Source organism: Hoplias malabaricus, chromosome 4 (assembly GCF_029633855.1).
Source record: "Hoplias malabaricus isolate fHopMal1 chromosome 4, fHopMal1.hap1, whole genome shotgun sequence".
Taxonomy (NCBI): Eukaryota; Metazoa; Chordata; class Actinopteri; order Characiformes; family Erythrinidae; genus Hoplias; species Hoplias malabaricus.
This window is the reverse complement of record NC_089803.1, coordinates 49,181,069-49,194,844: the sequence shown is the minus strand read 5'-3', so window position 1 is coordinate 49,194,844 and position 13,776 is coordinate 49,181,069. Positions and strand designations below refer to the sequence as shown.

The 13,776-nt window shown below is 42.6% G+C and overlaps 1 protein-coding gene across 8 annotated transcripts in view; it reads right to left on the bottom strand.

Annotated features, from left to right (window-relative positions):
- The window catches only part of si:dkeyp-27e10.3 (UPF0606 protein KIAA1549), a 146,114-nt gene that overhangs the window by 100,899 nt on the left and 31,439 nt on the right, over positions 1–13,776 (bottom strand). For 7 of the 8 annotated variants that reach the window (XM_066668541.1, XM_066668539.1, XM_066668542.1 and 4 more), the window contains one exon: positions 7,381–7,590. In XM_066668541.1, the coding sequence (XP_066524638.1) occupies positions 7,381–7,504 (124 nt within the window). In that variant the 5' untranslated portion in view covers positions 7,505–7,590. Of the gene's footprint in view, positions 1–7,380; positions 7,591–8,647; positions 8,717–13,776 lie in introns of all 8 variants that reach the window. The other variant, XM_066668540.1, reaches the window with a different exon arrangement.

Below are 13,776 nucleotides of genomic sequence, written 5' to 3'. Positions count from 1 at the left end.
CTGTACCATCTTGAAACTCCACACTCAGTGTGAAAACACTTATGCTTTTGTTTACAACCAATAAATAAATACATTTTCCTCCATATATTTGAAAACTAGACCCTGTAAAGTTTCTGGGGGTATGTTTATTATGTCTCTATGACAAAAACGTGCTGAGTTGCATACGTGTTTTGGCTCGCCAGCGGGAGCATCAACTCCAGAGTTAAAAATGGGAATCACCACCCAAGTTTGCCAATCCTAAGGCACTGTTCCGGAGGTCCATGCAATATTGTAGAAGCATGTCAGCCAAGACGGCCCAACAGTATTGCCTGGAGTTGTGGAGGGTATCTTCAGCCATGGAAATAGCCTGACACCCTAGACCCTTCTGGCTCTACCTTCTGCACATTTGGCATGTCTCTCGGCTTTATAAGTTCCTCACAGTGCTCTTTCCAGCTCCAATAAACTCAGTCGAGTTCAGAGTTTCATCATCCTTACTGAGTACAGCTTGGACAGTGTCCCCCCTCCACCCACTGAGCTGTCTGACTGTTTTCCAGAAACTCTTTGAATTGACCTGGAAATCATTCTCCATGGCCTCTCCAAACTCCTCCCATTGTGTTGATTTAGCTTCTGCAACTGTCACAGTTACAGCCTTTTTCGTCTGTTGGCACTCATCCACAGAATCATGACTTCCCAGAGCCAGCCAATCTTGAAAAGCCTCCTTCTTCTGCTTGACAGCTTCCCTAACCTCCAGTGTCCACCACTGGGTTCTTGGGTTGCCACCATAACAGGCACCATCAAGCTTTTGACCACAGCTATATGCAGCCACTTCTAAAATGGAAGTTTGGAACAGGGTCCATTCAGACTCCATGGCCCCTCCAGAAAATACGAGCAGTTCTCTCAGCATCCTCTGCTTGCTTTTCCCAGCAAATCCTGATTATACATTTGGGCCTATAAGGTCTATCCACCAGCTTTCCTCACCATCTGATCAGATGATGGTGGTGAGAGCTCAGCCCCTCTATTTACTCGAGTGTCCAAGGTTGATCAATGACCATTGGCCCAAGGTGCTCAAGTACACTTATGAGCAACCTTGTGTTCGAACATGGTGTTCGTTATGGACAAACCATAACTAGCACATAAGTCCAATAACATGGGGCAAACTCCAACTGCACAGCCACCAGCCAGGGACTTGTAAGTATCTCCAAACCTGCCTGGTGCCTCTAATGCTGTACAACTCTTGAGTAGGAGGGAGACAAACTCCTATTGTTTCCAAAGCCCACACTGTGTGGAGGTGAGCCCAACTACAGCCCCATTTCCAATGAAGTTGGGACGTTGTGTAAAACATAAATAAAAACAGATGAGAAGATTCACAAATCCTTTTCAACCTATATTCAATAGAATACACTACACTGTAAAAAATGTGACCCATTAGTTGAAAAAAATTATGGCAACAAAGTGACACGTAATATTAATGAGTAGATTCTAATAAGTACAACTTAATTTCACAAGGAAAGGACTATTTATCTGAGTAATCTTAATTAATATTTACTAAATATCTTGCAAGTATTGATTTACATTTACTAAATATCTGGCAAAAATTGAGTAGCATGTACTAGGTTTCTGGAGAAAGCTTGTTTCTATTTACTAATAGTTTTACTATTATTTACTATAGTAACTTTACATCTATTCAATAATATCACGTGTCACTTTGTTGCCATAGTTTTTTTTTTTTTTTAAATCTACTTAATTTGTCCTTTTTGTGCCATGTTCGAGTCAACAGGTCAATACGCATAAAAATAATACTAGATAAACATTTATTCATCTCTTGCAACATTTATTCATACAAAAATAAAAAATTGATACAACTACATCAAGGATCACAGGCAGAATATATTTTGGGGATGTGATGCAATGTCAAAACTTGTTGGTGCACTTAAATCACAACAATGTTTTGAGACTGCACTCATCTTATACCAGATCAATTTAATTAGGATTCAGCATTCACCTGCAAATAGATGAATATTAGTTTTAACTTCACAAGCAAGTGTAATGTTTTAGTGTTGGTTTTAGTTCATTCAGAAACATTCATTTTGTTTTGGTGATATATGAAGTTAAAACTAATAGCTATTCATCTATTTGCAGGTGCATCCTGAATCCTAATTAGACTGATTGGGTATAATTGTTACCAAAATATGATATCTTGTATTTGAAATACATTATGTACATAAAATATAAACAGACATAACCTTGCTGTACAGTCAAATCATTTAAACCAAACTGTAGACAGTGAGCAAACACAGGTCATAAAATTTTATGGAAATGATTGGAATTGAAATTTTTCTTGCTTTTAATAAGTACTAATTATATTGTTTATAGTAGTGCCCTCAAGTCACGCGTGAATTTAGTTTTACGATTTAGATTCACAGAAAAAAAAGTAAACTGGGAGCCATATCAGCTACAGCCTGTTTTCGAACGCTACAACAAAATGTCCGAAACACAAATTAGTGCAATTAAACAGTGAATATAACACCGTTTCTGACACAGAAATAACATCAGCAGTAAAAATTGAGTGATCTGAATGGTCTACTTTAACCGAAACCATTGGGTATATGGCGCGAAAAGAGAAAATGCTATTGGAAAATAGATAAAAAAAAAAAAAAAAACTTAGCAGAAAACCAAAGAGATTAAAAATAAAAACAAATGTAGCTAGGTGTTCCTACACAATATTATGAAAACATGCATTCTGATATATTGAGTATGGAATGCTAACATAATATGTAAAATGTTAATTGTTTAGTAAACAGATGAATCATTGCCTCTGATTTCGTGGTGTGTACTGTCTCTAATTTGCTGAACTCTGTATTCAAACGCAGCTCTATGTATTAAGTGAGAGTGAGCTAGTGCTGCAATTACCGTTTGAAAGTAGACTCTGACAGAGACTGAGCGTCCTGTCATGGCTTCATTATACCGTCAATAGACACATGAAACGACATGCAAACTCCAGAAAGCACAACATCAGCTTCTACAAACCTGAATTCTTACAATTCAGGATTGTAATCACAAAAACTTTGTTTTTTAATCAAACGTTGTTCCTCATCATCAGCTAACTCTCCAGTCTGTGCTCGACACTGGTCTTTACGAAGCACAAGTGTTAGTAAATAAACCGCCTCAGTTACCTGCTAGGTCTCTCTCTCCCTGCTCATAGCAGAGGCATCTGGTGTTGTTTTAGACAGTGAAAATAACTCCAAACGTTGAAAACAATGAACAGAAATGAGGATTACTCTATTCCTGCTCCATGGTTTTGCGGTTTCGGATCTCTTAAGGTGGGAATGTCTCCAAACTCCGGAGACGGCTAACTGCATTAGCGACAGTGCTACAAACTAAACACCTCGAGTTACAAATGAGTGTCTCTGGTAATTTAATCAGTGAATTAAAAACTTACAGACAAGTTAAACTTCATTCACGTCCCAACAACTGTCGTTTTTCCCCCTCAAACACACCGATCCACCTTAAAAAATGCGGAGCTTAGAACTGCGTGTCCCCACATTTAAGAGTGCCTCGAACAAAATACACAAGTTTAGATAAAAATTGTTCTTTTGCTATTAATAATTTAAAAGCTGTTCACTTTGGGAAGTCAAAATCGAGTTTCAAAATGTGTTGGGCGGAAGCATATGATGATTAAAATTAAAGACCTCCCAATGAGTAAAATCTATTACATTTTCTGGATCTTTAGTGTTACTCATAAAATATGAATAAATTCTATTCAACATATCCCAGCTAATTTTATTTAGCCAAAATTGTGTAAATTGCAATTAATAATTTGTTCTTTGTTCATTTTTTTTTTGTATTTAGCTCAATTTGATTTCAAACTACATGAAGTCTTTTTATTAAGTGCAAGTTACTATTAGTTTTTAACTAAATATTAATTGACCCCAGTCCCACTTTTTACAGTGTACAAAGACAATATATTTAATGTTCAAATGGACAAATTGTATTGTTTTTTTGCAAATATTCACTCATTTTGAATTTGAGGCCTGCAATAAAAAAAGTTAGGAGTTGGACTGAGGCATGTTTACCACCGTGTTACATCATCTTTACTTTTAACAACACTCAACAAGCATTTGTGAACTGAGGACACTAATTGTTGAAGCCTTGTAGGTGGAATTCTTTCCCATTCTTGCTTGATGTCCAACTTCAGTTGCTCAGCAGTCTGGGGTCTCCGTTGTCATATTTTGTGCTTCATAATGCTGCACACAATTCCAACGGAAGACAGGTTTGGACTACAGCCCGGCCAATCTAGTACTTGCACTCTTTTACTACGAAGCCACACTGTTGTAAAACGTGCAGAATGTGGCTTGGCATTGTCTTGCTAAAATAAACAGGGATGTCCCTGAAAATGACGTTGCTTTGATGGCAGCATATGTTACTCCAACACCTGTATGTACCTTTCAGCCTTAATAGTGCCTTCACAGATGTGCAAGTTACCCATGCCATGGGCACTAACACACCCCATATCATCAGAGATGCTGGCTTTTGAAGTTTGCGCTGATTACAATCTAGCCCGGAGGACATGCTTACTTGCAGAGATTTCTCCATATTCTCTGAATCTTTTGATGATATTATGGACTGTAGATGATGAAATCCCCAAATTCCTTTCAATTGTACATTGAGAAACATTGTTCTTAAACTGTTTGAAAATTTGCTCACAAAGTGGTGAACCTTGCCCTAGCCTTGCTTGTGAACAACTGAGCCATTTGGGGATGCTGCGTCTTTACCTGATCATGACACTCACCTGTTTCCAATTAACCTGTTCACCTGTGGAATGTTCCAAACAGGTGTTTTCTGAGCATTCCTTAACTGTCCCAGTCTTTTGCTGCCCCTGTCCCAACTATTTTGGAGCGTGTTGCAGGACTCAAATTCAAAATGTGTAAATATTTGCAAAAAGAACAATAAAGTTTATTTGTTTGAACATAAAATATATTGTCTTTGTAGTGAATTCAAATGAATACAGTTTAAAAAGGATTTGTAAATCATCATATTCTGTTTTACAGAACGTCCCAACTTCACTGGAATTGGGGTTGGATATCTAGCTGGTATCTCTCAACCTCATGTACCAGCTCTGTCTCATTCCTCCCCAGTGAGGTTCCACATACCAAGAACCAGTTTTGACTTCCAAGCTCCATGATGCCAGGGGCCCTTCATCCCTGCTGTATGCCCAATGGGCATTGCACCCACACCTTGTCTAAGGAAATCTTTCGCAAGGAATTTGCTGCTGCCTGCATCTGTGTGTGTGGAGGAAAGAAGTTCATGTTCCTGTATTTCTTCGGTTCAACTTAAACAATGTCCATTCAACTACTGACCAATAACAGTCGTTGCGGTCTGCTTCAATGTGAGGTGTAGTTAAATTTCTGGAGACATGCGCATCAGGGTTCGTACTGATGCATTGCCCACAGCGTAGGTGCGACTGTAAAGAATAAATTGGGCTTAAACTGAACAAAATGGAGTTTAGTTTTTCGTTTTGGCATGGTACTGCAAATCAATAAAGCAAAGATGAAAGATTATGAATTAATGTTAACAAACAAAGATGATATACAGTGGAACCTCTACCTACGAACTTGATCCGTTCCGTGACCTGGTTCGTAAGTAGAAATGTTTGTTTCTCGAGTCAATTTTCCCCATTTTAAATAATGGAAAAGCGATTAATGCGTTCCAGCCCACCCTGAAATTCACTCTTTTTGCACTGATATATGTTTAAAAAACTCTCAAATTAGTAAAAAAGGCATGTAGCATTACTAAAAATAAGAGAAATACAGTGGTAACAGTAATAAAAAATAAATAATAAAGTCTTAAGTGGTTACATATCGCTACCTTGAAGATGTGACGACTGGCTGGAGGAGTAGGCACTGGCTGTATGACGGGAGGTGGGGCGTGCGTGGAATAACGGAGAGTAGGCGGGTGAATGAGGGGAGACGAAGTGTAGATATGGCTTAACTTCGAATTTCCATGTCTGCTATTTACACTAATGCTAAATTGCTAAAACTACAATTTGCTAATCTTAAAAGCTCACTCAAGTCTGGGCGTGCTGGGAGACTCGCCTATTGGGGTCAGTGGCCATTACCAGCCGCCGGCTCGGCGAAGGCTCGAGTTCGTTTCTAGAGTCATGGTTTGTTGGTGGAGGCAAAAAATATTCAAATGCCCGGTTCATATCTTGGAAAGTTCATTAGTATAGGCGTTCGTTAGTAGAGGTTCCACTGTATTTACCTTAATTTGTGAAATTTAAATTTATAAGTAGCCTTTTGTTATAATATTTCAATTATTATATTTTCATATGAATTCAGATTTTTTTAACAGCTGCATATTAATCATACTTCATACTTCATATGTAAGCAAAATCATTTAGAAGTCATGTGACCTGAAATGCAACATTCCAAAGATTGTTGTGATATCTAGATGTCTGAAGAGCTTAATTCCAGTCTCAAGGAAAGATACTGCATTAAATGGCATACAGGTGCATAAATGGGAATACAGTACCCAATGAAAATATGTTTTTCTACTTAAATAATTATTTTGTTGCTAGAAAAGTATTCTCCTGTCAATCTCCCTGATCATTTTGGATAGCAAATATTGTGCTTTTAGTGTTTTACACACAAACACTTAAGCCCAATACAAAGAATTAACACTAGGCTCAAGATCAATCCAAAAACTGAGACATAACATCAGACCCAAGTTGGACAGTGAAACCCAACACTTAGCCCAAGACAGGCCCAAACTATGAGTAACTGAATGAACTCTGGTTCATTTTCACCCTTGCTGTTTATTTGTTTGGGTAGGTCAATCGCACTCGGATGCTGACCAAAATGACCATACCGCCAAAGGTGATTGCCAAAAGGTGACTGCCAAAAGGTGACTGGCTCAGTCTAGCCTTAAACTAATTCTGGTGCTGTTAGTTTCTGATGAGAACACAATCCAACTTCCGTCTGACCCAACTATCATGTGTACGCACCAGATCTGTGCAGTGGGTGTGTAGTGGGTACTGGCAGAACAGGAACAGAGAAGTGGTTAAAGATTAGCTATTAATCAGAGAAATATGACAGAAACATGCACTAGTCTAGAACAAATGGCTTCTTGCTGTGTTTACTTTCTTGTGTTGAAAAGGTATTACCAATCAGCCGTGAGAACACTCTCACATAGTTGGCTCTAATGTATTTTATTGCAATTGTATTTTCCCTTTTTTGAAAACAAACCAAACCCACTGGGAAAATGCTCCAAAATTATGAATTACTTAACTGATTAAGACCAGAGCACACAAACGAAAGGTGGGAAAACACCCTATCTGAATAATTGACTCAAGACAGGTTCATAAACTGGACCATACATGGTCAGTTTCAATGCATCATAATGTACCTGACACAGGTGTGCTTGTAGTTGTTATAGAGACTAGCATCACTGAGGAGATGAGGAGCGCACAGCAGCCAAGCAGCATTGTGCTTGCGCCCACGTCGCGCGACCTCTCCATTGCACTCGTCATTCACAACGTGGCACACAAGCCACATGCAAATCCTTCATGATGGATGACCATGATTCCATGTGACACGTTTCTCCTTGCGGACATTTCTGAAAGAAAATAAAGGTAAACATAATATATTGGTTTACTGGTAGGCTACGTGTTATATACAGAACAATCTGCTTGTTTAAGACTCACATATGTCTTGCTCTCTTAAAATAATTTGTATCAGTGTTATATGGAATTATCTAATGTGATCAGGGCGACACGGTGGTGCAGCAGGTAGTGTTGCAGTCACACAGCTCCAGGGTGACTGTCTGTGAGGTGTGTTCTCCCCGTGTCTGCGTAGATTTCCTCCGGGTGCTCCGGTTTCCTCCCACAGGTCAAAAACACATGTTGGTATGTGGATAGGTGTGAGTGTGTGTGTGTGTGTGTGTGTTGCCCTGTGAAGAACTGGCACCCCCTCCAGGGTGTATTCCTGCCTTGCGCCCAATGATTCCAGGTAGGCTCTGGACCCACGCGACCCTGAACTGGATAAGCGGTTACAGATAATGAATGAATAATGTGATCATATATTTCTTATTACTTATAAACAATTACTTCTCTGAAAAGTACTCTGTGTCTCGATAGCTGTGCTACTGCATGCAATAAAGTGGTATTCATAATTATTTTTTGATAATTCAATGTTTCACTATTAATTTGTATTATTATTAAATACATTGTTCTTCTTTCTAATGTACCAAATAAATGTAAGAAATGTTATTTTTCCAAAAGATTTATTTCAATTACACACATACACATTTATCCTTGGCATATTCACCATGGCAAGGACATTCACAAACTGAAATGCTTGTGGTGAGGCTTTGAATATTACTCTACAGCTGTACAATACAGTGTATACAGGAGGAAAGATGACCATAACGTATACTGTCCATGCAGAAAAATAATAAGCATACAATAATGAGCAGCTCCATAATTAATTTTATGGAATTTTAATAAATAAGCATGTGTGCATGATATGAATATAGCCAACTATAGTGCAAAGACTGAAAACAACTAAATTGTAGCGTCATAGCTACGCATGTGCACAGATGCGGTGATCTTTAGCAGATGTCCATAACTAACACTACACAGTGACAAAGTTAGTGGTGATGCTTGGGGCTATACCTTATTTTGTTGAACTCAGTGGGGATGTTTGGTGCCGTAGTCATTTTGGTGCTTCATGATTATCTCTCACTATTTAAAGAAATATAAACAAACATACATAATATTTCTCCACAGAAAAGTATGTCATTTTTTATTGTAAATATATCTATTGTCAATTTCAGAATCTAGAAACAGGAGTTTCTGTAATGCAGACTCCATATTCTGTAATATATGAAAAAAATTCAGAATTACTTTTAAGCTCTTACTCTTGAAGCAGATCTACATAATTGTTTATTCTTCTTTCAATGTAAACTATTTAGTTAAGTAATAACAATTGAATACATTGAATATTAGTTCAGTCCATTCAAAGAAATAAATGGCAATTTAACTACTTTGAAATCAGCTACTGGTTACAGCATAAACCAGGAAAAACTCTACAACTGTTTATCATCTCTTGAGTGTACACTAGTCCATTGTACACTTTTTTTCTGCCTCTTCTGACAAAATTTTCTGCACCTCTGACTAATGAAAAGTAATGGCCTATCATTCAAAAGTTTGGCTGTGTCAGGAATCACGGAGCGGACTGACGGAGGCGGACGCATTTGCTAAAACACAGACAGTTTAATATAGCAAAACAAAGACAGATACAAAGGAAACAACAAAACACGAAATGAAACGAAACTATCACAGAGACAGACTAGACTGGGAAACGAAACGACGACAAGGGAAACTACGGAGACAGACAGATAACATGACCGACATGACAAAGGAGAAATGTGAATGTGAAATGAACGACAAACAGGACACGAGTCAAGAGGGCTTAAATACTAACACAAACGAGACACACCTGGACAGATAACGAGGGGACGGGTTAACAAATGACAGACGATGCGGCGGAACAGAGGCGGGACGAGGGCGGAGACAAGGACATAAACAAAACATAGCCATGTGCTAAAAGCACATGGCCGGGGACAACAGACATGACAGGACGAAGGCGTGACAGATGCCCCCCACCCAAGAACGCGCAACTCCCGGGCGCGTACTCCTAAACCCCCCAGGAGCTGGCACAGGATAGGGCACAGAAAACAAGACAGGACAACAAACCAACGGGTGACAGGACTCAGGACAATACGGGAACAGACACTGGAGCTGGGGACACAACAGAACCGAATATACGAGACGGGACATGGGACATGACAGGTGACTGACAAAGGGAGGTAACAAAAGACTGGAACGGCCTGGACATGACGGGAGTGGACACATGAGACTTGACAGGGTTTTTGACATTGGACATGACACTGGATGGAAACAGGGACTGGACAGAAGACGGGACAGGTGACAGGACTTGGTGCTGGGACTGGACGGGAGCAGAGACTGGTGACAAGACACTGGACAGGATAGGAACGTTAGACTGGACAGGGGTACGTGACTGGACAGAAGACAGGACAGGTGACATGACACTAGACTGAAACGGAGACGGGACTGGAGACTGGAAAGGGGATTGAAAGGGAAACTGGACCGGAGACAAGACAGGTGACTGGACATTGGACGGATACGGGAACTGGACGTGAGACAAGACAGAGGGTTGAAACAGGGACTGGACAGGACTGACAGGGGACTGGACAGGAGACAAGACAGAGGGTTGAAACAGAGACTGGACAGGACTAACAGGGGACTGGACAGGAGACAAGACAGAGGGTTGAAACAGAGACTGGACTGGAGACAAGACGGGTGACTGGACATTGGACGGATACGAAGACTGGACATGACTAACAGGGGACTGAACCGGGGGGTTGAAACATAGACTGGACAGGGCTGATAGGGGACTGGACAGGACTCACAGGAGACTGGACTGGACTTGGTAGGGGAACAGGGACCAAGACATTCAGGGGGACAGACACGAACACAGTGACAGGGACTGGGACAGACACAAAGGCAGACACGGGTACAGGGACAAGGACAGAGACGGGAACCAGGACAGGGACAGACAAGGGAACCAAAATAACAGGGGGGTGCCCAGGACTGGCTAATGTCTGTGGGGCAGTCTGAGGAACCAGCCTGGGCACAGTTCTGGGGGCCGACCTACGGACATGGACAGGAGAGGCCGTAGCCACAGTCACGGGGACAGGAGAGGCCGTAGCCACAGTCACGGGGACAGGAGAGGCCGTAGCCACAGTCACGGGGACAGGAGAGGCCGTAGCCACAGTCACGGGGACAGGAGCGGCCGTAGCCACAGTCACGGGGACAGGAGAGGCCGTAGCCACAGTCACGGGGACAGGAGCGGCCGTAGCCACAGTCACGGGGACAGGAGCGGCGGGTGCCGCCATCACCGAGACAGGAGCGGCGGGTGCCGCCATCACCGAGACAGGAGCGGCGGGTGCCGCCATCACCGAGACAGGAGCGGCGGGTGCCGACATCACCGAGACAGGAAGCCCTGCAGCGACGTCCACGGAGGCAGGGGAACCTGCGACGTCGTCCACGGAGGCAGGGGAACCTGCGACGTCGTCCACGGAGGCAGGGGAACCTGCGACGTCGTCCACGGAGGCAGGGGAACCTGCGACGTCGTCCACGGAGGCAGGGGAACCTGCGACGTCGTCCACGGAGGCAGGGGAACCTGCGACGTCGTCCACGGAGGCAGGGGAACCTGCGACGTCGTCCACGGAGGCAGGGGAACCTGCGACGTCTTCCACGGAGACAGGGGAACCTGCGACGTCGTCCACGGAGGCAGGGGAACCTGCGACGTCGTCCACGGAGGCAGGGGAACCTGCGACGACGTCCACGGAGGCAGGGGAACCTGCGACGACGTCCAAGGAGACAGGAGACAGTGCGACGACGTCCACGGAGGCAGAGGAATCTGCGACGTCGTCCACGGAGACAGGAGAACGTGCGACGACGTCCACGGAGGCAGATGAATCTGCGACGTCGTCCACGGAGACTGGAGAACGTGCGATGACGTCCACGGAGGCAGATGAATCTGCGACGTCGTCCATGAAGACAGGAGAGGCGCGCGTCGCGCTCACGAAGACAGGAGAGGCGCGCGCCGCGCTCTCGAGGACAGGGGTTTGTGCTGCTCGCCGGGCTCGCGCTGGAGCTGTAAAGGGTTTATGGGGTTTCACAGACGCACCCATTAGATCCCCTCGAGGTGCGCCCCTGTTAGCCTCAGACCTCAGAGCTACGGAGGTGAGGCTAACAGCCCCTACCCTTAACGCCCCCCCAAAAATTTCCCCGGACCTGAGGGGGTAATCCTCCAGCGAGGGGGGAACTCCAGCACGGTTCTTCCGCCGACTCTTTCGATTCCGCTGGCGCAACTACTCGATTCCCGAGTCGACTCCTCCGCTATAGGATCCGGAACAGCGCCAGGCAGGAGCTGGAGCCGGCGACTCCATTCCGAGGCCGCTTTCAAAGCCTCCCCCACAGGATCTTTGGGGCCTGTGCGGAATGGAGTCCGGCGAACGGCACACCCTTTGAGATAATAATCCGCGCTAGCTGCGTCCTTGCGGTCGTTCATTCTGTCAGGAATCACGGAGCGGACTGACGGAGGCGGACGCATTTGCTAAAACACGGACAGTTTAATATAGCAAAACAAAGACAAGATACAAAGGAAACAACAAAACACGAAATGAAACGAAACTATCACAGAGACAGACTAGACTGGGAAACGAAACGACGACGAGGGAAACTATGGAGACAGACAGATAACATGACCGACATGACAAAGGAGAAATGTGAATGTGAAATGAACGACAAACAGGACACGAGTCAAGAGGGCTTAAATACTAACACAAACGAGACACACCTGGACAGATAACGAGGGGACGGGTTAACAAATGACAGACGAGGCGGCGGAACAGAGGCGGGACGAGGGCGGAGACAAGGACATAAACAAAACATAGCCATGTGCTAAAAGCACATGGCCGGGGACAACAGACATGACAGGACGAAGGCGTGACAGGCTGCAGTCGAAAATGACTGACATATGCTCCGCCCTTTACTCATGCCCACTGGTGTGCACAGAAGCTTGCATCACAGAATCGCAATATGGCAAAAGTCTTATCGAATTAAAAAACTCACCAGTATTACCTTGAACGATATTATATTTCCCACCCCTACTTCAAGCACATGTCAACACAATCACACCTTTAGCAGTTTGGGCCAACTAAGCCTTAATCTGCTCCATAAGGAAAATGATCAATTTTACAGCAGGAAAAAGCGTATAAGTAATCCAGTAAAAATTTACTATTTTATTGCTATATCAAACTTGTAATAATAATAAAGAATTAATCAGAGGACATCTCTAATGGGTCACTTCAACAACTTAATCAGTGAGTGGATTTAACCTAGGCCGTTAAGTTACAAAGTCAACGACTAACACTCCCCACTTCTGGCACAAGGCTTTTTGCGCTTTCTTTAAACCATTTAAATTGGGATCAAAATGCAATCAAACATGAAACACACCAAACTATACATGCCGCTGGATTCAAACCCAGGCCTTCTGGTTCCAAGGTCAAGCACTAACTGCATGCGCCACATCATTCCTCTAAGTTTTCTCACGCTTTTTTTATTGATCCAGATTTTGCAATATTAATATGAAACTTAAAAAACTTCTTTTTCTTTTGTAACAGCCTCTGTGTACAAGGTTTCCAAGGCATTCATGATCACATATTTTTGTGAACTAGCACAGGGTTTGAACCCTGAACATATGGGACAAGTAGGTAGCAGCTTTCATTTTACGCCATAAGTGACTTGTGGATTCCTGGCACATCTTGAGCCTCTTGAAATGATTAAGTAATATGGAATCAAGACCCAGGCTTACAAGTACTTCAAAAACTCAGTGAAATGGAAAATACATTTAACATTCAGTTTTAGGTTGAAATATTTAAAATATAATCATAATTGGAAAATCCAAAATACATTTATAGAACCAATTATTTACAACAGTACTAGACTGATTGACTGAGGCCAAAAAAGGTGCAATAAATATTTTACTTTGAGACTCACACATTATTCAGTAACTGTTTTGAGAAAATCTGGTTAAAAACTCAAATTACACAAAAACTATGAACCATTTTTATAATGGACAGGTATTTGCAAATGTGTCAGGCTTGGTATGCTGTATAAGTAATGTGTGAGCAACATCTGGTGGTCAATAA